The following is a 25,387-nucleotide window of genomic DNA, read 5'->3' as shown; positions in this document are numbered from 1 at the left end:
CTGAAGTTAGTACTACTGATCTCTTTTAATTTATAAGTGAATTTTTAGAAACCAGTAACTTTTCCAATTTAAAGTAACTATCAGAATGGGATAAAACTGTGTATTGTATTTTCAAATCACTGTAGGATATGATGATAGGACATCACTACAGTGAAGGCCTCAATTTGATTTTGTGATCTTAAATAATCTGTAAAAAAAGAAGAAATAAAAAATTTAAAAGGTTGTGCTGAAATGTTAAGTTCAAAGAAAACAAGGTGGCATGTTTTCTAGCAGATTCCTTCCCACCCAAAAAGAGAAAGAAAAATAATTTAAGTTTTCTTTTTATTCTTTCATAGATTTTAATAATTATACATAACTTTTAACATAAAGATAGTGAAATCTCAAGGATAAGGAGGCAATATATATGGCCTCTTCTATTCATTCTTCAAGATAGAGGGAAATTTCCAAAGGGTACAATGTGTGAGATTTAACACTGGAAAAATACATATGAAACTTGTTTAACTGGCTGCACTTAGGACCAGGTACAACACAATAAATATAGAACTGCATAATCTTTTTAAAAGATTGCTGTAATTTTAACACACCCTTACTCAAGAAATACTCAGTAACTAATCTGAAATTCTACAACATATGTGTGAAGGGACACTTACAATGAATATCTGAGTATAGTTTCTCTAACATCTTCACACTCATACATCAGCATTCTTAAAAGGAGGAAGAATGGATGTTTCAAATTCAGAACAACAAAAAACAAACTTGGTCAATTAGTTTCTTCATGTCATTCATTATGATCACAATTCTAGCTTGCTGGTAGATTTAAAAGAAGTTTCTGAAATCCTTTTAATTTCCACTAGTCTTAGGACCTCTGGGTAGGAAGTCAACTACACTGGAGGCAAACTGGTTAAGCAGCACCATTAAGTCCACATCTCAACAAAACATTGCATAATTTTTATCTGTCAATATTCTGAAGGGTTAAAAAAAGTTCTGTGGAAGAATATCTTTCAACCAAAAGAAATGCATAACCCCAAAATTTAAACAACATACTGAGGCATAAAATAAATACTTTTATTTGTGCTATTACACTTGTGTATGAGATCATCAGACATGTTCACATACCCTTTCCTTTTCCCAAAAAGGAAGCAATGGTGCCACCACTACTGGTCAGAAAGAGTAAAAGGGAAACTTGCTCTCAGCACTATTCTGTGGTGTGTCTTAGTATACACACACACAGATTATTATTTTTAGACATATTTTTAAAAGACAGGATGAAATGATCTTTTTTTTTTTTTCACATGACTCAGATTCTGTTACCAGCAGATAAAAGAATTAACTTCATCCCTATTAAACAGAATGGAAATGTCACACTACTTTGGCCATAGATATTCTGAGAAACCTTCCAACTCAGTGAATTAAAAAAACCACATGAAAGCGATATTTTCTACAATTGGTAAACTGGTTGTTCAAAAATTCAACAAGCAAACAAACATGCAAGTGTGTGTGACATGTTAGTACTTTGTAAAAACATAATGCCATTCTGGCCCCAAGAATCACTACAGCCCAGCTGGTTCTTAAAGGGGCAAACAGTCTTTAACCACTGCTAAATATCTTTGCAGCATTTCACTGATCATCACATTGCCACATGATTCTTATAAACTTAGGCAACTTAGGCTTCCAAGGTGTTTGAGGAAAAGAAAGAGTATGTGATGTAGATCAAGTTTTCGATGATTGTTTTAAATGTACTTTTAAAAAGAATTTCATAGTAATGTAGTATTATAATAGTCCTTGATACTGAATTTTCCCTAGTGAAATAAAGTATGTTTTAACAAGATGATGTTAATCTAAATTTGACCACCTGACTCTTTTTTCACGCTTTGAGAGGGTACTGATTCATATATTATGCTGAGCTCCATGAATGTCTGTTTTAAAAACAATGTAGTTCCCAATAGCTTCCCATAAATATTCCTGATTTATACTGGGAAAGCAATGCATAATTGGAACATTAACCATCAATGTTTGTTAAAAGTAAATATTTCCTGCAAAGTAGTTACTTAGCAAAATGCTAAGCTGCAAGTGACCACATTAGATATTAAATCATTTCACAAAGTACCTGTTAAAAGGTTTAAAAATCTGGCCTTTCATTCTAAATCTACTGCAAAGAGAGTATATGCAGTAGTCCTGTTTACAATTTCATGGAGATGAGGAAAGGGCAAACCTAAAACAAGGAGGGATTTCACCCTACATACAAGTTTACAGTAGTTCAGCCATTGTATATCATATTTACTACATTCACCACTTCGGATAAAGGATCAGGAAGGCCCTTCAAATACTGGAGCAAAGGAATGTTTGTTTGATATAAGACCTACCAAATAAACAGGAAAACACACATAGGCACTAGTCTCAAAGCTGCACAATAAAGAAGCAAAGGGTTTGAGATGAGAAATTCAGGAAAATATACACATATGAGTTTGCTGAGGCAAAGGAGGAAAGGAATCACAGTTCTAATCTTCTAAGCTTCGGAATGCATTCTGCATATCTTCAAGAAGTTGTGCATAGTCACCCTTGATCTTTGCTTCACCATCTTTCACTGGATCCTGAAAAAAGACATTACAAATTCAATTTACCTTTGGAAAATACTTTTCAGAATGTGTGGTAAGTTCCTTATATTCAAAATATTTCAAGTACTAGATTAAGCAAAGTACACTAGTAAACTGCAGGCAGGAGTCAAAACTACTTTCATTTTCCTTTAAGTGTATAAATGTAGTCCTATTCCAAACAAATAGAAAATAAAATTTCAGTTTTGAACTTTGCCTGCCAGTTAAATTCAATGACCAAACCTCAATACTGTACATAATATCAGATGCATATGACTGGGTGTATATATAACTGGAAATTAGTCAAAACAGAATGTTTTTCAAGGTCTGGTAGTATCACACTGTGATATAGAACAGAAATCTGGCAAACAAATTTTAAAATTTAAAATCCTCATGGAAGGCAACTTAATCAAGTAATATGTGTAAGAGACTTTAAAATACTCAAAGCTCTCTGACCCAGTTATTCCACTACTAGGAAAATACACAAAACCAACTACATGGTTATCCATACCAACAGCTGGAAATTTCCTAAATGCTAAAGAATAGGAAAATATTACTCTCCCAAAGCATAAAAAAATCTAGTGATGCTTACTTGATACAATAAGCATGTAAACAGAAAATATTTCACCTTTAATTGCACTATCAGAAATCATTATTACAGGTATATTTTTCAACCTTTTCCTAAATAAACTTTTAGAGACAAAATTTAAATCAAATTACATAATAAATTTTTTGTAAACTAATTTTTTTTTCACTCTATACTGTATCTCTTCATATCTCTGGGTATTTAGGGAAAAAACATTAATGCCTTCATATATTTTATCCTGTGGACATGCCATAATGTAGTTGGCTCTGTTCATCCTTGGATCACATTTAAGAAGTTTAATGAATTATCTTTTACATATATATATCCATAGAAAAAAAAATCTGTGGGTTGGAGGTGTAGTTCAGTGATGGAGGGCTTGCCTAGCATGTACAAGACCCTGAGTTTGATCCCAAGTACTACAAAACAAAACAAAAATCTCTGATATTTTCCTTGGTTCATATATCTCAAAGCAGAATGATAAGACCCAAAGGTTATGAACATTTTTAAATTCTTGATATAGTGAATGTTTATTTATACAGATTTATATTTTTAATCTACACTGTGATTAAATATATATATACTCTACATGTTATGTAAAAATTTTTACAGTACATATATATGCCGAGAATATCCTCAGTAGGTAATTAGTAAATATGCCTGAATGTCACAACTTAGAGATAATTAAATGCAATTCAATTGATCAAATATTTTAAAAACAATCTTATACATTTGAGTTTCTACTGGTAACTTAATGTAACTACCTATTTTTATCTTATGTACCTCCAAAAGAATGAGAGGTCATGTAAAAGCAAAACTGTGTACTACATTGTATTTGAAAGAAGTAAACAGAACAGACATCATTTCAGAAGAACATGGGAACTAGATGTTAATAGGCACTTGAAGTAAGATAATTGCTGTTAGACAATGAATTTAGCTCTGAATTGCCTGGCAGCTAAGACAAAAGAGAAACAGTCAGCATTTATTTTAGACATGACATACTATAATTTTTTATCACTGGAACTCCTACTTGAATGTAACCTCAAGACCTGTTCTGTTTATACACAGCCTGAGCATAATATGAAAATGATCAAAGCAAGTTTCATACCCCAGGTTTGGGACTCAAACTGTTAGAAAAAATTTAAAAAAAAATCATTTCCTACTAAAAAAAGTTACAGTATAAACAAAATATACCTTGAATTTCATGGAGGAAAGTTTATAGAGGATCTCCCCCATGTGCTCACGGATGATGGACCATGTAATTTTATTGTCACTCTGGGCAGTGGTTTCGACAGCTCTACGGGCCATATCATAAAATGCAATCATGTTGGACAGCATCCCTACTGTCTTGTAGAATGGGCAGAACCTAGGGTAAATGAAGGACAAAAGAATTAACAAAAACAAACTCTAAAGTGGGTTCGTACTTTCATTATATAAAACTTTAGCTGTAAGTTACCAGAGAATCAGCTTCTTTATTTAAATATGCAACCTGCTTATATTTATTGGATGATACATAATGAAAGAAAAAAAAAAAGAATACAAAAGATCAATAACTACTTAAGGAGAATTTTGGGGCAAAGATACCTCATTGCTTTGGCATAGATGGAATGGAGATATCTGAGGTACCTATTTTATATGTTTTAAGGGTGATGTTTATTTTTCTCTGTAAAATCATCAAATAGGAGGAACAATGAAATAATACTGCTACAATCTAATGACTCTCCCAGGATTTGTCTTTTTGTAATGTAGTTAAGTAACTCAAATGGAAAATGACTGAGTTGTAAAGACTTTTTTGTGATATTAGTTAAGGTTTCATGAATAATAGGAAAGTGAGAAACTGCAAGTTGCTATAACAGTGACCCCTTTCCCTTAAATGTGTTCGTTTTCATTTACCCATCCATACCTTTTCATAACAAAGAAACATACATGAGTAAGTATTTAATTTCAATCACACTTGTCCGTATCAGTCTTCTAACACACTCCTAGACATCTGCATACATAATTTCACGAATACTATCACACCTTTTCCAAAGGATTTTCCCCCAGTTATCTTTGTGTACGTGGTTTGGTTTCTAGATTCTTAAGTTCCTGATTTAACAGATTTCTTAGGCTTACTAACATACTGGCATATTATCTGTTTGCTCTACGTTCTGGTTAATCTTATTTGCTTAGTTCTCTGGTAATTATGTGGAACCAATTATGATTTGAGGGAGAAAAGCCAGCTTGGGAGGAGAGGGCTCAAATTCTTATAGCTTAAAAGAAATAGGAACATGCCACAGTAGCAGCAGCAGAGAAAATAATGAAAATAAATAAGCACTGGGCAGGAGTGAAGGGGCTAGCATGGGCAACTAACAAAGGTTTTGGTGGAGAGAAAAAGATATAGGACTCTTGACAAACAAGGTAGGAAAGAACAACAAAATTATTTAGGCAAAGAGCACGAGAAACAGGGGTAATAGAAGGAGGTAGTGAAGAAAGTTTCTAAGGCAGGTAATGATCCCCAAGCTCTGCACACCAACTCATAATTTAGTCTAATTATAGATGTTTGTGTGAGTGAAAATACTGTCATAATTTCACAGGTGAGCAAATTGAGACAAGGGGATGTATTTGCTCATTAGATGTCTGCTGTTAATATACAAAATAAGCCAATATATTGAGTCAGAGTTTGTGTATGAGAAAAAAAGATTTTAATGTGTAGATAACTCCTTGCCAAAATGCAACAGAAAACCCTCAAATAAGGAAAGAAAATCTGAAAGGAGGAAAAGGAGAAGTATTGCAGTGAAACTGACCAAATTATTTTCTGTGCATTTACAGCATGTATAAATACATCACAATGAATCCCACTATTTTGTATAATTGTAATGCCTCAATTAAAAAAAAAAAAGGAAAATCAATATAGCTTACCTATCATAAGGTGTATATCCATTCTGTTGTAGGAAGTCATCTTTGATAAGCTTTGCTACCTCCAGAGTGATTTTATCAGTTTCTGCTAAAGAAGCCTAGAAGAGAAAAAGATTCATTTTTAGAAATTTACTTTCATGATGTGGGGACCAATGGTGACAATCAATTAGCAAGCAGAAATAATATAATCAACATATCATACTTAAAAAAATTTTTCTTTTCCTGGTACTGGGTTTCAAACTGAGGGGGGCTCTACCACTGAACTACATATTATTATAACTACATATATTATTGTAGAAATCTTTTTATTAGTGCATCATAGTATACATAATACTGGGGTTCATTTTGACATAATCATACATGCATGGAAAGTCATTTGCTCCACTTCAATCCCTAGTACTTCCTCTTTCCTTCTCTTCCTCCCTTTCTCTGTTCCCTAACCTCTGCTCTAGGAGTCTTCCATCTATCTATCTATCTATCTATCTATCTATCTATCTATCTATCTATCTATCTATCTACCTACCTACCTATCATTTTTAAAATGTTTTTATTAGTGTATTATAGTTACACATAATATTGGGGTTCATTTTGATATAATCATACAAACTCCATTTCAGTCTCCAGTGTCTCCTCTTTCCCTCTCTATTTTCCTTCCTCCACTGGTCTTCCTTTTATTCATTTATCTATATATTTTTAATTGGTGCTTTCTAGATATACATAAAGGAGAAATTCATTGTGGTATGTTTATACATGCAAACACAATTTTGTCGTTGATTCTGCATTTCCATCACTTTCCTGTCCCTCTTCCCTCTCCTTCAGTCTCCTTTTTCCTCTCCAGTGGTCTTCCCTTTATGCCTATGATACTTCCCCCCTTACTTTGCTCTAGCTTCTGCATATGAGAGAAAAAATTCACTGACTCTTGATATTCTGAGATATCTGAGTCTGGCTTATTTTACTTAGTATGATGCTATCCATGTCCATCCATTTACCAGCAAATGCCATAATTTCATTCTTTATGACAGAAAAACTCCACTGTGTATATATGTGAATTTTCTTAATTTATTCATTTATTATTCTTTTCTTTTTAAAAAATGTTTTACTTTAGAATAGTTTTAGATTTATAGAAACTTTCGATGACAGTTTCTATTCTATTTACATGACATAAAAATTTGAGTTTTTAAAATTCTACAGTATAGTTAGAATAAAGGCAAAAGAGAAAATTCAGATTATAAGTAGATCTCATACCAAAATATACCAACCTAGGGTATGTCAGGGAGTCTTTCCATCTTCATTAAGAATTGTAAAATTTTTCATTGATTTTAGCTTAGTTTTAGATTTACAAAAAAATAAAAATAAACAGGAATAATACAGAATTCCCAGGGACCCCACATCAGTTTCCACAATTATTAACATCTTGTATTTGTAACAATTAACAATGAATATGTTATTGTTATATAAAGTCTATATTTTATTCAGATGATTTTTAGTTTTTACCTTGCATCCTTTTGCGCTCCAGGAGCCCATTCAGATACCACGTTATATTCAGTCATCAAATTTTTCAGGATCCTCTGGCTGAGACAATTTCTCAGACATTCTGTGATTTTTGAATCCATTCTTTTATTGACGGGCCCCTGAGTTGATTCCACAACTTTGCTATTGTGAATTGCGCTACTATAAACACTGATATGCCTATATCACTATAGTATGACAATTTTAATTTTTTTTTTCCATAAATACCAAGAAGTGGGATAAGATGGGTCATATGGTAGTTCCATTGCTAGTTTTTTTGAGGAATTTCCTACTGCTCTCCAGAGTGGTTATACTAATTTGCAGTCCCACAAATGCTGTATGAGTGTACTTTTTCCCCTACATTCTTGCTAGCATTATCATTATTTATATTCTTGATAACTGCCATTCTGATTGAACTAAGATGAAATCTCGATGTAGTTTTGATTTGCATATCCCTGAATCCTATGGAAATTGAACATTTTTTCCTGTTTGTACTTCTTTTCATATCCTGTGGTTTTCTTTTATTTATTTAAAATTTATGTGAAAAGTACATATTATTTTGTGCCAGCATTTTCGTTATGTAAATCTTCTCACTTGTGCCTTAGGCACTAGATTTTCCATCCATCCATGATACCATATGCCCCATGGTTTGTTGCATCTACTTCTTGTACAATTCATTCTGTGTTGTGCATCATTTCTTCTTTACTTTATATATATATATATATATATATTTTTTTTTTTTTTTTTTTTTTTCTTGTCCCCTGAAGAAGGCATCCAGAATTCCTCTAATGGCCCACCATCATTAATGTCCACTTAAAGGACTTGTTTGAGAATTTCTCTGGAGATAAATATCCAGAAGCAGAACTGCTAGATCCCACCACATATACGCAAGTGCCATCAGATTGTTTTTCACAAAGGTAGCACCAAATGATATGCCCCAAAGGAGTAAAACAGTTCCTTCATCCCCACAACATTTGGCAATACCCAGCTTTCCAGTTTTTCTAACCAGTGAAATGTGATATGTCATGGTTGTTGGAGCATTTTCCCCACAGGCTTGTAATCTTTTAGGTTCTTCTTCCATAATCTGTTTGCTCTTTCGTTTGGCCTATTTTTTGGGGTTCCAATCTTCTTGTTAACTTAAAGTAGATCTTTGTACATTTTAGAAAGCCCACAAGTTTACTTGTCAGAAACTTCCTTTCCCGGTGCTGGGGAGATAGCTCAGTCAGTAGAGTGCTTGCCTTGCATGCACAAGGCCCTGGGTTGGATCCCCAGCACCGCAGCGCAAAACAAAACAAAAACAAAAACAAAAACAAAAAAACAAAAAAAAACTTCCTTTCCCAATAGGTCTTCAATTTGTTACCTTTATTACCTTTACTCATGGGTACGCCTTTGTTGAACAAAAATTCTTACTTTCCATGTTATCAAGAAACCTTTTTTTTTTTTAAATGTGTTCAGTGGGGTTTAAGAAGTCCTTTTCTAATCCTAGATCAAAATGTTACTATTAACATTTCTTTTCTATTACACTGAAAGTATTCCCTCTCATAATTAAATTGATAATCTACCTGGAATCTACCTTAGTATGTGGAATTTAGTAGCAATCCAGTTCTGTTTTCTCCAAATAGTAGTTTTCCATTGTTGACTAAAAGAACCCATTGTCCTCTCACTTGATTTGTGGAGTCACTTCACAGTATCAAGGGAATGCACATACACAAGTCTATACCTATTCTATCCCACCACTGTTTGTTATTTTGCTAATACCATACTGTTTTTATTACTATGGTTTTATATTAACCAATAGAGGAAAGTTCCTTATTTTTTATTTTTAGGATTATGAATCTTTGTGATGGCAAATAGATTTTAGAATGATTACTGATTTGCTCAGAAGATTCAAATAGAAATTTTACTGGCATCACATTGAACTTATATTTTAAAGAGAAGTGGCCACTTGTAAATAAGTCATTCATCCAAAAGAGTAGACTATTTTCAGATCATCTTCTGCTTCATTTTTTAGTTTTAAAATATTTTTCAAAGCAGAAATATGGATTTCTGGTTAGATCATATACTCTATTGTTTTGTTGCTATTATGAACATCTTATTTTTAGTTCTATTTACTAATTAGTATTGCTTGTATTGACAATTTTTTTTTTCCCCAGTGCTTGGGATAGAACTCAGGACCTCATGCATGCTAGGCAAGCACTCTACCAATGAATCACATTCCTAATCCTAGGGAAATTTTCTTTATTTATATTTATCTTGAATCAGGACTCCTTCCTATACTCTTATTATTTCTATTCCTCTGTTGTTATTTTTCTAGTTATACGAATATATTGTCTTTAAATGGTGACATTTTAATCTCTTCTTTTACAACTTTTTGGATTTCTAACATTATTAATAAAGATCTCAATATTTAATTGAACAGTGTTAATAGGTATTATTGTCTTAATCCTGATTTTTAAAAAGAGGTGCATCTGAAACTTCTCTATTCTCCATTTTGTCAAATATTTTTCTTGCATTTTAGTATGCTATTTTTATTTTTTATTTTTTTAAGATGGAGCCTTGCTATGTTGCCCTGGTTGTTCTCACATTCTGGGCTCAAGGGATTCTTTGGCTGAAGCCTTCCCAGTAGCTGGTATTGCAGATACATGCTGCCACATCCAGCTTAGTACCTTACTTTTAACAAACTAAGGAAATTTATTTCTATTCCTTCTTGCCTAAATGGTTTCTAAAAATCATAAATAAGAAACTTCAAATATTTTTTCCATATTGATTGAGATATCCTTTTTCCATTACATTAATTATACTGGGGAACTGCAATAATAGATTTTCTGTGTTGAACCACATTTGTATTCCTTTACTTGCTCTTGATATTTATTCTATTTTTAATTACTTACTTGGTGTAACAAATGAACATTTAATATTTTTATATCTACATTCATAAACAAAATAAACATGTATTTTAATTTCCTGTATTGTCTTTAGGTTTTGTAGGTCTTCTGTTTCTTGTTCCTCTCAGAGGGCCAAAGTACTCTATAAATAATAAATATTTAATACATGCCATACATATTAAATATCTAATAAAACTATCTTTTATTTAGAAAAATTAGGAGGTGACTTTATACAGTATCATCAAAAGAACAGAATCATATGGAGAAGTCTAACAATCCTAACTAGTTCTGGATCCTACACGAAAAGTCACTCAATTCAGCAATTTAATTTGGCTGTATTTAATTAAACCACCATCACCTTCTTTCTGGGGGGAGGGGTACTAGGTATTGAACCCAGGGGCACTTTACCAACTTTATTTTTTATTTGGAGACAGGGTCTTGCTAAGTTGCTGAGGCTGACTTCAAATTTGCAATCCTCCTGCTTTAGCCTCCTGGGTCACTGGAATTATAGGTATGCGCCACTGCACCTCATTAACCATCTTTGTTTGAAACATCAAGACACAGGTATAAGAATGTAAGTCACTTGTTTAAGGTCACATAGTTAATTACTGGATGAACTAGAATCCAATCCTTGATTCCTAGCCCCAGTGCTCCTAAAACATTTTATGTTAGAGATACTACCTCTACCATTTCTAGTTTGGTTGGGTGATGGGTACATTTCATTTCAAGAACTAAAATAAAATCAAGTGTTTTTTTCTCACCTACAATAAACTCAGGGCCATGCTAAGGGCTATAAAGAATAAAAAATTTGCCAGGTGTAGTGGTGCATGCCTGTAATCCCAACGGCTTGGGAGGCTGAGGCAGGAGGATCATGAGTTCAAAGCCAGCCGCAGCAACTTAGTGAGTCCCTGAGCAAGTCAGCAAGACCCTGTCTCTAAATAAAATATAAAAAAGGGCTGGGATGTAGCTCAGTTGTTAAACACCCCTGGATTCAATCCTCAGTATCAAGAAAAAAACAAAAGAATAAAAAATTTTAATTAGTTTTGAAAATATTTGATATTTATTAAATTTTAAAATTGAATTTGTTTAGTATTTATTTATTTTGCTTGACAAGAATCTGCATACCCAAGGTTTTAACTGGCCTTATAACATTCCACTGTAACACTACACCCCCATGGGATTTAACAACTCACCTTTCCCACAAGCTGTACAATTTCTGCCAGGTCTTCTTCTTCCTGAAGAATTTCCTTAGCTTTGGTCCTCAGAGGAACAAACTCTGTGAAATGTTTGTCATAGTACTCATCCAAGGCACGCATATACTTGCTGTAGCTGATGAGCCAGTTGACAGAGGGGAAATGCTTACGTTGAGCTAGTTTCTTATCTAATCCCCAAAACACCTAATTAAAAAACAAAACAAACAAAAACAAACTCCGCAAAAAATTTAACAACAATTTTCTTAAAAAGTTTTAAAGAGTATGGAAGCATATTTGTTTTTCCTAAATATGCAATGTTTAATTTACCAGACAAGTTATTTAACTTTTTAGTATGTGACAAGTGTTACTAAAATAGAATAAACTTGCAGAAAATGTTCATTAAAAAATGTATTCTCATTTTCAGGGTGGGTAATAATACAAATCAAATTTGAATTTTATCTAACTTTTTTAAAATGTTAAAATGGGATAGCAAAAAGGCAAACTGACACTTTTGAAGATTATTATGGTACAATATATACAGAAGAACCAGAAAAGGCTTATTGAGAGGGAATAGATGCTTTACTTTGATTTGAAACCTCTAAATGTTCTGATCAAATTCAGCTTCCTATCATTAAGGGCCAATGCAATAAAATTTGACATTCATGTTTCAGATACTAAACATTCACAGATAGTTTATGAATTCTTAGCTTTGTTCCACCTTCCCTCAGAATTAAAACTCAAAATTTTAGCATGTTAAGGATTTTAAAAATTGTAAATTTAGCCTCTGCCATTTCATCTAATATTGGCAGAAACACAGGTAAATACTGTTTTTCCCACATGAATTATACATACATATTTATGATTCATTCCTTCATATCAACTTTTTTTTTTTTTTTTTTTAAACTAAAGCTCTTATTTAGGTTTCTTTTAATGGCCAAGTTGGCTAGCTATCCACTAAAATTCAAGCCTTGTCACAGGGAAGCAACTGCCTAGGCATAAAGTACATTTTCTCATTTTGCCTTCATCTGGGTATAGTTAACAAATGAGTGGAATGACTGGGTCACTTCTGGGTACCATCCCCCCACCAAAAATGTGGATGTGTATTCTGCACAGTTTCCCCTCGTAAATGCCAGATACTAGGCGAGGTGATGGTGGAGCCACAAGATGGAACAAGCTATGGACTCCAACTATGACTGAATGAAAGAGAACCACTTTTGGATAGGATCATCTGCCTTCAACCACACTTTGAAAAAAATAAACTTCTAGGTTTTGCCATTACAGTTTTGGACCTATTTATTTGAACCCTATATAGCTAGGGCTACCTGCACATATTGTCCATGAACATATTAAACCCTGGAAAAGAATTAAGAAAAAACAGTATTAAAGTCTCTTGGTGTTAAGGATATTTCTAAAACACACTTTGAAACTGCTTTCTCATTAGTGACTAAATTAAATATTACATGATGACTTGAATAGTGTTTAGACAGCTAAGAACAACAGAGGAAGGTTCAGAAACTGAATACACTAGGGAAGGACATACCTGAACAATACCAAGAGTAGCAGATGTAACTGGATCAGAAAAATCACCACCAGGTGGAGAAACTCTAGATTAAAATAATAATAAAGTCATTAGAATGCATATAAAAAATAACATGTATGAAAGCCAAATTTTTTGAAAGTCAATTTTAATGTAAAAACTTGTTTATTTATTTTTGGTGTTGGGGACTGAACACAAGACCTCACAAAAGATAAGCAAATGTTCTATGACTAAACTATAACTCAAGCCCTAACTTTTCAACATGAATAAAATTGGAAATTTTATTAGAAATTTCTAACTAGAAATAAATGATCCTTAGAAAGAAAAATCTTACATAAAAATCTTCATGCCAGAACTACACTATAGATAACAATGACAATTATTGAATACCTTCTAGTATGAGAAATAAGATAATCTTTTATTATAATCAGTTTTATTATTCTATTCAAACAGATTAACAGGAAGAAAGGAAAAGCTCTGAGATCTAAGTATGGCTTTATATACTAATTATGAAATCTTTATTTTTTATTTATTTATTTTTTGATATTAGGAATTGAACTCAGAGGCATTTAAACACTGAGCAACATTCCCACTCCATTTTATTTTTATTTTGAGACAGCGTCTTGCCAAGTTGCTTAGGGCCTAAGTTGCTAAGGATAGCCTTAAACTTGTGATCCTTCTGCCTCACCTTCCTGAATTGCTGGGATAAAAGGCATGTGCAACCTTGCCTAGATTTACTTTGTTTTTACCATGATACGATTTCACCATAATATGTCTATAATTTTCTAAGTCATTTCTAAAATACTAATACTCAAATATACATCAGTGAAGGCACAACTATAGAGTCTGAACATGCAGAGATGACCTGTACATCTTCCAAGAAGTCCTTTGAAGCTCTGCAAGTGACAACAGAATGCAGCCCTGGTTAAGAACCACTATTATCAGAGCAAGTCAATATTCTCTTTAAAACCTTTTCGCTTTTGAAAAGTAAAACATGTGGATGCTTACGCTCCTACTATGCTGACACTTCCTTCTCTTTCAGGATTTCCAAGACATTTCACTCTGCCTGCTCGCTCATAGAAAGAAGCCAGACGTGCACCAAGATATGCGGGATATCCACTATCTGAAAAATGAAAACACGTTTTAAAAGAGGGGTTCTCAGTCAGCCCCCAAAGTCCTATCAGTCTTGCTTATGTGATGAGCAACACAAAGACTTACCTGCAGGCATTTCGGCTAAGCGACCCGAGATTTCTCTAAGGGCCTCAGCCCACCTAGAGGTAGAGTCAGCCATCATACTGACATGGTAGCCCATGTCCCGGAAATATTCTGATAGTGTAATGCCTAAATTAAGAAGAATAATACAAATTACAATGTTAGAACATAAATTTCTGACTTTTCACCCTTAAGAAAACTTTATAGCATTAAAAACATGAGGTAGACTGTTAGTTGTTCCTTCCCAATCTATTCTTTCCCTTCTGGGCATGAAGGGAAATCACATACTATGTGTTGAAAACTAAAGAACTTTTTATCTTGGACCCCAGCCCAGTTGACAGAGCCCCTGACCACCTGAAATAAACACCTGTTACAATGAACAATTATATGTTCAGAATTATTTGATAGCATAGCCTATCCTACCCTAACATAATACATATTTTAAAAACCAAGAAAATGTTTTTTCCCCCATTCTGTGTTGAAAAAATTAAGTATGAATTAAGGTGCAAACATAGTTTGTCTATACTAGATAATACACACACACATATGTGCATACTTTAAAAAACTCAACTAATTAGCTTGTTTGGTTATTTCTAAATAGTAACAAATGTTATTAACATGAATAGTATCTCAATTGTTGATCTTCCTGGTGTGTAGATGGAGTCCTGTCTTGTAAAGTCACACAACAAGCTAATATATACAAAGAAGTTCCAGGTTCTGATTCCTGTGCTGCTATTAACCTCAGCCTAATAATTCAGCATGAATTTCCTAGTTCTCAGAAGCTTTATCTGAATTGTAAGCATCAGATGAACTCTTGGTGCATGAAAAACAACTACAAACCAAAAGGAAAATGGACAGAAGGCAGTTTTTAAGGGTTAATACACACAAAAGATGCTAGTTCACTCTTAAGAAATACAGATAGAATAGATATCTAATAAAGCAAGAATATTTAAAATGTCAGCCCATCTAGGTGCTGGATGTCTACAGGGACATCTGTAATATTACTTCAATTTTCTATAGTTTGGTAAGCATAAGAATGTGTTTAAAAAAAACTAGCACTGGTATAAATGTGGAGAAAGAAATTTTTCTATAGTTACTACTTTTTTTGCAATGACAAATTTTCACATTTACTTCATCTTTTTCTTTATAACATCTTTATAATCTGAAAAATGTATATGTTCTTTGCATTTTTCATTTGGATATAGTTATTCCTTTTGAATGGTTAACAAAATTTAAACTCTACATTAAGCATTCTATTCTCAAGAATTCTAAGAAATTACTCTTAGAAATTGTGTGCAAAGAAATAAGCACACAAAACATACTAAAAACAACAACAACAAAAATCCAACGAACCAATCAAAAAACAACAAATTTAACAAACTCAGTATAAAACACATGCATAAAGATGTTTTAGTGATGCATTGTTTGTGGTAGTGATCAATCCAAATGTCCAACAAAAGGATGTTGATGAAATAAATTACGCCATCAAAGGGACATATAACTGGGTGCCCTGGTGTAAAGCCTATAATCCCAGTTGCTCTGGAGGCTGAAGCAGGAGGATTGCAAGTTCAAAGCTGGTCTTAGCAACTTAGTGAGGCTTTGTCTCCAAATAAAATATACCAAAGAACTAGGGATGGCTCAGTGGTTGAGCACCCTAGGTTTTAATGCTTGGTACCAAAAAGAAAAAAGAAAAAAAAAAAAAAAAAAAGAAAAAAAAAAAAAAAAAAAAAAAAGAAAAAAGAAGGGCCATGGAGCCACATAAAAGAATGAGGTAGATTTTCTGTCTTAGAATGGTAGATGTTATGATTTGAATGTGAGGTGTCCCCCTAAAGCTCATGAGTGAGACAATGTAAGAAAGTGTAGAGGTGAAATGATTGGGTTATGAGAGCCTTAACCCAATCAGTGAATTAATGCCCTGATAGGGATTAACCAAGTGGTAGGATGTGACTGGAGGTGGTGGGTCCTTGGGGGCATGCCTTTGAGGTATATATTTTGTATCTGATATGTGGAGTCTTTCTCTCTGCTTTCTGATCATCATGTGAGCCGCTTCCCTCCACCACACTCTTCCACCATGATGTTCTGCCTCACCTCAGGCCCTGAGGAATGGAGGTAGCTGTCTATGGACTGAGACCTCTGAAACTGTGAGCCCCCAAATAAACTTTTCCTTCTCTAAATTGTTCTTGTTAGGTCTTTTAGTCAGCAGCAAAAGCTGACAGAAACAGTAGATGAATATGTCACTTTCTCTACTCTCTCATTAAAGTTACCACCAAACAAGGAGAACAAGAAACATATGAATTCAAAAAGGTAAAAGACACATTTAGTCCCACAACAAAATAATAAGGAAAGCCAAACTGAATGAGTAAAAATCATACTAGAGTGTGGGGAAACACCAAGAATTCATCTGAGGTACACAACTCAGATAAAACTTCTGATAACTAAGAGACACATTCTGAGGAACAAAATCAAGAATTCTTTGTTTGGACCACTGCAAAGGCCTCATGGTTAGATCCAGGTTCCTTGGATCTGGTACGGAATCAGGGAGATGGATGTGAACAAAACACATGTAGGCACTTCCTATTTTCACTACATAAAAAGTGTGAGAGCTAAGGTAGAATAGAAAGAATTTGTCTTACAGCTACTGACTTCTGTTGGCAGGACAAGTAAAAAGTAAAATAATTTAGCTACACAACTGCATGCTGCCACAGACTTCACAGGTTACCATGAAGAATTCCTGTTACCCTGGACCACAGTCATAACCAACTCCTCTCATACCCTACACAGAGATGAGTAATAGTGACAATAAATACAAGCATAGAGTATCTAAACAAAGATGAAATAAGAAAAAAAGATAGAAGGGGATACAATGTTGGCAAAAGAACCTGCCAATGAACAGATGAAAATTATGACCAGAGTTAATTTAAAAAGAACCTTAATAATGCATCCTATCACAATATAAAATCTCAAGGATTATCTAGAAAAATAAGAAGAGATGTTTCATGAACTAGCAGAACTCAACAAAGAGCTGGAAGAAAAAAATAAAACTATTTTAGAAATAAAATAGCAACACAAAAAATAAATGCCATTTATCCTGTGTGCAGACAAAAGGTTAAACAGAAGGAACTGGAGAGGAAATGATACATATGGAAGAGAGATAAGACATTTTAATAGAGTGAAAGGTTATATCATGTCTCAGGAAAAATTAATCAAACATATCAGTATGAGACTTCAAATTTAAAGAGAAATTCTTGGGGGCAAATAGGAAAAGCAACTCTAAAAGAAAAAAAGTTGTCAGATCTTTCCCCAATACTTAGTGCTAGAAAAAGAGTTCTCAAGGAAAGAAATATTGAAACAAGAATTTTATACTAAGCCAAACTATGGTTAAGGTTTGGATAGGCATCATTTCCATTTCATATATAATATCTATTTAGTCATTTATTTCTTTATAAAAAGATAAATGTTACTATAGTAATCTATTATATCATAACATTTATGGAAGTTCACATACATAAATGGTTTGTCTGTTTCATCTTTCCTCCAATAAGTGAAAACCACCAGACCAGAATTAAGAATTGAACCAAGAATTTTATATTCAAACTACTATTAAAGTTTAAAGGCCACAGGAAAAACAAAAAAACAACAAATAAAACTTATGAAGAACAAGAATTGAGGCAATATAGTTTCCATGAGCCTTTCTTGAAGACACTTCCAAAAGGCAAACTTCAGCCAAACAAGAAATAGACAAACTGTAGCCAAAGGACAGTAAGCATTAACTCCATTTTGCTTCAGGTCTAAAGCTAAATTAAATACTGGACTTCTTGTTCCAGAACAGAATATAAATTTAATGAGTCCTAAAAAACACAAATAAAAGTACTAAAAAAGTTGGGACTGAAGTGGAAGCAAAGTTGGAAGATAACATATAAACACAGCAATTTTTAAATCTTTTATATCAATAGTTAAAATGTAATAATTTAAAGCTGATTATCCAAGCATATCTAAAGACACATCAGTGGCAATATATGTGATTGGAAAAGGTAGAAAATACATCATTTTATAGTCATTAAAAACACTGGGGCAGTTCTATAAATATCTTCTGTTTACTTTTTCTCAAGATATAATAAGTAAAATATCTTTTTAAAGTTAGGAATGTTGACAATATGAAAGTATTATAGAAGAAAAGAAAAGTTCTCTGGAAAAGGAAAATCTTGGTACTAGCTTTAAGTTTAAGAACAGGTATTAATTGCTTTTATGACAATCCATAACTCACCAGTATAAATAGAGGCTTCTCTAGCAGCAACAGGCATATTGGAGGTATTGGCTACCAAAGCTGTCCTCTTCATGATTGACTCTACCTTACCATCAACTTCCATAGTGAGCTAGAGGTAAAAAAAAAAAAAAAAAAATGTGCAGGTGATCCCCAGGTTCTAAATGTAACATTTTGGTTCCCCAAACTTTATCTTTCACAACTTGTCTGTGTTTAACCCCTCTAACCAGTATTCCCCAAATAATATTCCCTATCACTCTTAACTGCTCTTTTCTGTACCAGAGTGCTGTGCTCTGAAGATAGAAATTATTTCCATTTCATAAATGAAATCTATTATTTTATGAAAAAGAATACATTTTTATAGAAACTAGATCGCAAAACCTATGTAAAGTTTACATACATAAATGTTTTATCTTTCACCACCAGACCAAAAAGAGACACTTTCAAGAGTGACTGAAAAATTCAAATTTCTTTCCTTGAATATAAAATCATGGATATTACTTTAAAATTTCTAAAAAGATCCTTGACAAAGGAAAGCAATGCTCCAGATCCAATATTAAGCTTTATTAACTGCCAATGAAAGTCGATATGTGGTATCTTCTCGTTTCCCACATACAGACCTCTGGGAAGTCCCGGAGAACTTCAGACATCTCGTTTCCTCTTTCACCACATCCTACATAAATGATCACATCACTATTGGAATACTTGGAGAGAGACTGTGATATCACTGTCTTTCCACAGCCAAAAGCTCCAGGGATTGCAGTAGTTCCTCCCTGTACACACCTAACAAAGAAAATTAAAAAAAAAAAAAAAAAATAATGGATTGCTGTACTTGCTAACAAATACTATTAAAGTAGGGAAGAGAAACAGAAATATAAGGAAAGAAAATGCTCTGAAATATTTAAGTCTATACACACAAAGATATACAAACATATGTTATATATTTATGCCTATGATGTTTTAATCATTATTCATCCCCATCATCTTTACTAGTTGAAAAGTGAAAGTATATTCCATAAGGCACCTTGGGGAAGAGGGATATGAAAATAATAAGATAAAATGGTACTGACATTCTGAATGCTTATATAAATTAGTTCATGAAAAGACAATACAGAAGGCTGAAGCATCAGGATCACTAGTTCTAGGACAGTCTCAACAACTTAGTAAGACCTTGTTTCAAAGTAAACAATAAAAAGAACTAGGGATGTAGCTCAATCCCTAATGCTGCTGGGGGTGGGGGGATATAAGACAGTATAGGAATTTAAAATAATAAAGTTTAATGAACAAAGTTTTGTTAAGGTATTAAGTTAATCCCTTTTTATCCATTCAATAACTATTTACCGAGTACTTTTTTCTAGGTACTAAAAACTGTGCTTCAAGATGTTGGAGAGACAATAAACAGTCAAGAAGACAGAGAAGTTCCTGTATTCATGAAGCACAAATTCCTGTGGGATAAATTAACTGGTGAATCATCAAGTGGTGATTATGATACCATTTAGCTGACATTTTCAAACCCTAAATAAAAAGGGGCAGCAGAAAGTGGATATTGCTGTGTGTGTGTGTGTGTGTGTGTGTGTGTGTGTGTGTGTGTGTGTGTTATGTGGTGGGGGAAGGTCTGATCAGGAAAAATGGGATGTAATTCTAAGGGAAATGTTTGTAAGATCATGCTTTATCTTTAAAATTCATGAAAACATTGCATCCTTAATGATAGAAACATTTTTTTTTCAATATAAAACTAATATGCATCAAAAATTTTTTCCTCCAAACCTTTCAGGCATTTCTCAGTATACTTCTCTCATAATGGCTCTCCAAACTTTTGCCAAATCAATTTAACCTAGAATGGGGATGGGACTGGGTGTACCCAATTTGGAAATTCATCAGTCCAATGTGAAAAATGCTGTCAGAGAGAACTGTGGGAATACAGAGGAAGGTACGCAAAGTTTGACACTGGACTGGAGCAGGGTTAGAAAATTCCTCCTGAAAGTAGGTAAGTCTTAAAGGAAATGGAAAATAGCCAGATAAAGGGAAGTACCAATGCAAGCAGAGGGAATAGCATGCCCAAAGGTCCAGAGGCAGGAGAGACCATTGCTTGAGGAGTTTAAAGTCTTTCCACTACTCCTAGAAGAAGGCATTTAAGGAAGTAGTTGGGCAGGCAAGTGGCTGAATCAATGCTGGAAAGTAGGCAATAGCCAGATGACGGGTGACTCTGTAAGAAGTTCATGATTGTGTATATTGTTTTTTAAGAGCAATGAAAATACCTTAAGCGTAAAACAGTGCAGGATCAAATATGTTTTAGATGGACCACTATGTTATATGGACAACCACCTAGAAAGAAAGCAAGACCGAGGACCACAAGTCTGATTACTTGTGATCTTTGCAGGAATTAGGGTGGAGGCCGTAACTACAGTAATGGAATATGAATTTAGGATACAGATAAAAATATTTAGAGAAGTAAAAAAAGTCTAGTTCATTTGCTGAACTAGATATGGGAAGGTAATATCAGTCCTTGAGAAGTCACGGATTTTAGATTAGGCCCCCACTGATGGATGATAATGACACCTGTGAAGAGGTAACAAAAAAAAAAAAAAAAGGACAATCAAAAGCAAAGGAATAATCAGAAGTAGATATGCGTCTGGAGGTCAGGAATAAAAATACAGAAAAGAATCATCATACATAGATAAATATTAAATCAGGAGAGTAACAAAAGTCATCCCAAGAGAGGTAAGAGACAGAATAACGATAAAGAAGCCTTAGAAGAGGAAAAATCCTAAAAGTACCAAAACTTAAGAGGAGAAGTTTACAACAGAGTAAGAACTTGTACATAGAATCTATCAGGAGAACAAAGAAAGAGGGTGTTTCAACGAAGAGATGACACCAATATTCAAAGCTGTAGGGATTTAGAAAATATTTATTTCTTGACTTGATCAAGTATGGAGGTGACCGATGACAGCAGCGAGGGTAGTTCAAGGGACTCATAAAGTCAAGGGCAGAGTATATGAGAGTGGGAAATGTTAGGCAATGAAGATGAGGAGAAAGGTAGTGACAGATTGGAAAGAGATAAAGGATAGAAGGTAGACTTTTTTCATCAGAGAGAAAGGGAAGATGATGCTGATCTTTGAGGAGATATGAGAAGAGATAAGCTCCAGAAAATGAAAGAAGAGATGAATGGCAATGTACATGGAGTCCAGTGACAGGAAATTGAAGGGGTTCCAAAACTCATGGTTTCTAATTTTCTGTTTTCACTTATAAAGGAAGAGGAAGAAAGAATGGTGGAGTTAAAGATCTAAGGCAAGTGGAATAGTATGAAGTAGCTGCTAAGGGAACAGGAGAGAATTATAACTAGTGAAATGCAAAAGGAATGCTATACAGTAGTGAGGTTAGATACTAATTAGCACTGATTATTTAATTTTCTCAGCAACCTATAAGTAGAGTTAAGAAAAGGAAATACCTAGATTGGTTTTGTTAGGTGATGTGGTAAAATACAGAGGAACAATGAGATTTATTATAATATGGGCAAATATCCATAAGAATTATAGACTACTGAGTCTAGTCTAGGCTAAAGAGTAAAAGGTATGGAAATGGGAGGTACTGACTAACAAGAAAAAAAGAGTCAAAGGATAGATATCTTTTTTTTTTTTTAATTTTTTTTAGTTACACATAACACTAGGATTAATTTCGACATAATTATAAAACATGGAATATAATTTGCTCTAAGGCAGTCCCTAGTATTCCCACCATTCTCCTTCCCCATTCCCTTCCCTCTATTCTACTAATATTTCTGCTATTTACTTCCAGTTTTTTTTTTTTTTTTTTTTTAAAGTTAGTGTCTTGTGGATATACATGATGGTGAGATTCACAGCAGTATATTCATATATGTACACGGGCAAGTTAGGTCAGATTCATTCTACTGTTCTTCCCTTATCTCACCCCTTCTCCTTTCCTCTCCATCCCCTTCATCTAATCCACCCATCTTTCTTCTCTTCTGATGGAATCCCCCTCTTCCCTTTTTTTCTATTCCCACCTCCTGCCTCCCTTATTTTGGATTAGGTTCCACATACCAGAAAACATTTGACCTTCCTTCGAGTTTCTGAGTTTGGCTTATTTGACTTAACATAATAGTCTCCAGTTTAGGATGGAGATCTTAATGAGACAGTAATAGCAGGAACAACTCAGAGTGTAAGTCAGAAAGGTAAATAAGTACGTTAAGAGTGCACGGGAGGGAGGACCAGAGGCAGTGGCACACCATCTGTAATCTTAGCAACTCAGGAGACCGAGGCAGGAGGATTGCAAAGCCAAACTCAGAAAGTTAGCCAGGCCCTAAGCAAATTACTGAGACCTTGATTCAAAAATAACAAACAGAAAGGGCTGGGGATGTGGACTCAGTGGTTAAGCACTCCTGGGTTTAGTCCCCAGTACCAAAAAAAAACCAAAAACAAAAACAAAAAAAAAAGTGCTCGGGAAAGCAGGAATGCAGCTCAGTGGTAGAGTGCAGATAGCCCAGAAGCTCAATCCCAGCACCACACACAAAAAAAAGTTCACTGGTTTGGTCACAGGTTGAGGAGCTCCTGTCTCATTGCTTCAGTCTTTCTGTGAATTAAATGACAAAGTCATTTGTTGAAATAAAGCAGGATATGTGAAATCTAAAATAAAGGAAAAGGTTTTTAAGAAAATGGAGGTTTCAAGATGGCGGCCTAGAGGGTGGCTGCATTTCATGTTGCTCCAGGATTCAGGATTCAAAAGAGGAGAAATTGAGAGACTTGGGACCAACTCAAAGCAGCCGGGTGAGTCTCTCCCATTGGGGAGGCGTCTCAGATGGGACGGTAGTCCTGGAACGCAGGGAACTTGTGAAGTAGAGCTGCCGGCGAGAAGCCCCTCCTCCCGCTGGAGCAGTGAACTCGGACAACTGGGAACGTCGTAGAGGAGGCCGCTCAGCACAGCGCTGGGACTCGGAGCAACCACTGGGGCTCCGGCGGCTGCCCAGGGGAGGTGCGGCAAGGAGAGCTGTGTGGACTCAGGACTCCGGGGCCTGCCCTGAGGAGGAGGAGGAGGAGGAGGAGGAGGACGAGGAGGAGGAGCAGGAGCGCGGCGGGTCGTTTGGACTCGCAGTGACTGCATTAGAGCTCCAGGCGGCTGCGCAGAGGAGGAGGCGACTGGTGAGTTGTTTGAACTTAAAGCGACCGCTCCTGAACACAGGGGGGCTGCCTGGAGGAGAAGCACGGTGGGTCGCTTGGTCTCGAGTGGCCGCACCAGAGCTCCGGGCGGTTGCCCAGAGGACGCGTGCAGCGGGTCACGTGGATTCAGAGCCACTCAGAGCAACCGCTCCTGAACACCCGGGGGGTTATCTGGAGAAGGAGGAGGAACGGGGAGGGTCACTTCGACTCGGAGTGATTGATTGCCCAGGGCTATGGGTGGTTGGTGGGAGGAGGAGGCACGCAGTGAGTTGCTTGGACTTCTAGTGACCGCACCGGAATACTGGGTGGTTGTCTGGAGGAAGAGGCGTGTGGCGAGTCTCTGGGACTCAAAGCGATTGTACGGGGCCCCAGGTGGCTAGGGGCCGCATAGCCAGGCGATCAGGTGTAGAGCAGGGTCCCAGGATCTAGGAGGCTTCTTGGTGGAAGAGTCGCACAGAGACAGGTTTAGGGCGGAGCGAAGGTTCCAGGCCTGCGGGCAGATTCTCTGAGGAGGGGCAGCCTAAGGAGATTCATCTGCGAAGGGTGAGGCTCCCAGGCCCAGGAGGTAGGGCCGGGCCCCTGGGAACTTTGCAGAGGAAGGCAGCCCAGCCCCGGCGGTAGCTGTAAATTGAGGGGAACCTCTAGGAGGGAACTGACCAGCGACACCTCCCCACCGGGTGAGTCTTCCCTGCCGGGTGAGGTTTCCCCACAAGGACGGTAAAACCAGAGACACAGGCCCAAACAGGCCTTGCCTCAGCCCGCAGCCTAGTTCCCCTTTGGATGACCATTGGTCAACAAGTGGAGGCACCTCTGCCCACTAGCAGGGAACATACCCCACCTGAAGGCCACCACTCCTAGAGAGGCAGATTCCTTGTGGAGCACCGCATTATCAACTTCCTCCAAGACTTCAGCCTACTGAAGGCTAAGAGGGGATATATATACAAATCTTCAGGGACATTGTAAGTCAATAAAGGAAATCTGCAATATCTCAGCGGTCCACTGATACCTGAACAATATGAGAAAACAAGGAAAGAAAATGCTGCAAACAAATCTAGATGTTACATCAATAAAACCCAATGACAGCATGGCAGAAGAAATGACAGAAAAGGAGTTCAGATTGTACATAATTAAAATGATCAGGGAAGCAAATGAGGAGATGAAAGAGCAAATGCAGGCATTGAATGATCGCACAAATCGACAGTTAAAAGAGCAAATACAGGAAGCAAAAGATCATTTCAATAAAGAGTTAGAGATATTGAAAAAAAAAACCAAACAGAAATCCTTGACATGAAGGAAACAATAAACCAAATTAAGAACTCCATAGAAAGCATATCCAGTAGGATAGAACACCTGGAAGACAGAACCTCAGACATTGAAGACAAAATATTTAACCTTGAAAACAAAGTTGAACAAACAGAGAAGATGGTAAGAAATCATGAACAGAATCTACAAGAACTATGGGATATCATGAAAAGGCCAAATTTAAGAATTATTGGGATTGAGGAAGGCTTAGAGAAACAAACCAAAGGAATGAACAATCTATTCCA

At 35.4% G+C, this 25,387-nt stretch overlaps 1 protein-coding gene across 2 annotated transcripts in view; it reads right to left on the bottom strand.

Moving 5' to 3' along the window:
• Positions 1-304: 304 nt before the first annotated feature.
• The window catches only part of ATP6V1A (ATPase H+ transporting V1 subunit A), a 68,663-nt gene continuing 43,580 nt past the window's right edge, over positions 305-25,387 (bottom strand). For both annotated transcript variants that reach the window (XM_079155412.1, XM_079155411.1), the window contains 9 exons: positions 19,290-19,452; positions 18,673-18,781; positions 14,415-14,537; positions 14,205-14,319; positions 13,200-13,263; positions 11,660-11,863; positions 6,076-6,170; positions 4,369-4,540; positions 305-2,591 (listed from right to left, as the gene is read on the bottom strand). In XM_079155412.1, coding sequence (XP_079011538.1) covers positions 2,499-2,591; positions 4,369-4,540; positions 6,076-6,170; positions 11,660-11,863; positions 13,200-13,263; positions 14,205-14,319; positions 14,415-14,537; positions 18,673-18,781; positions 19,290-19,452 — 1,138 coding nt within the window. In that variant the 3' untranslated portion in view covers positions 305-2,498. The remainder of the gene's footprint in view (positions 2,592-4,368; positions 4,541-6,075; positions 6,171-11,659; positions 11,864-13,199; positions 13,264-14,204; positions 14,320-14,414; positions 14,538-18,672; positions 18,782-19,289; positions 19,453-25,387) is intronic.

The sequence above is a fragment of the Sciurus vulgaris genome, assembly GCF_902686455.1.
Source record: "Sciurus vulgaris genome assembly, chromosome: 10".
In the NCBI taxonomy this organism is placed as follows: domain Eukaryota; kingdom Metazoa; phylum Chordata; class Mammalia; order Rodentia; family Sciuridae; genus Sciurus; species Sciurus vulgaris.
This window is presented reverse-complemented; position numbering and strand designations above follow the sequence as displayed.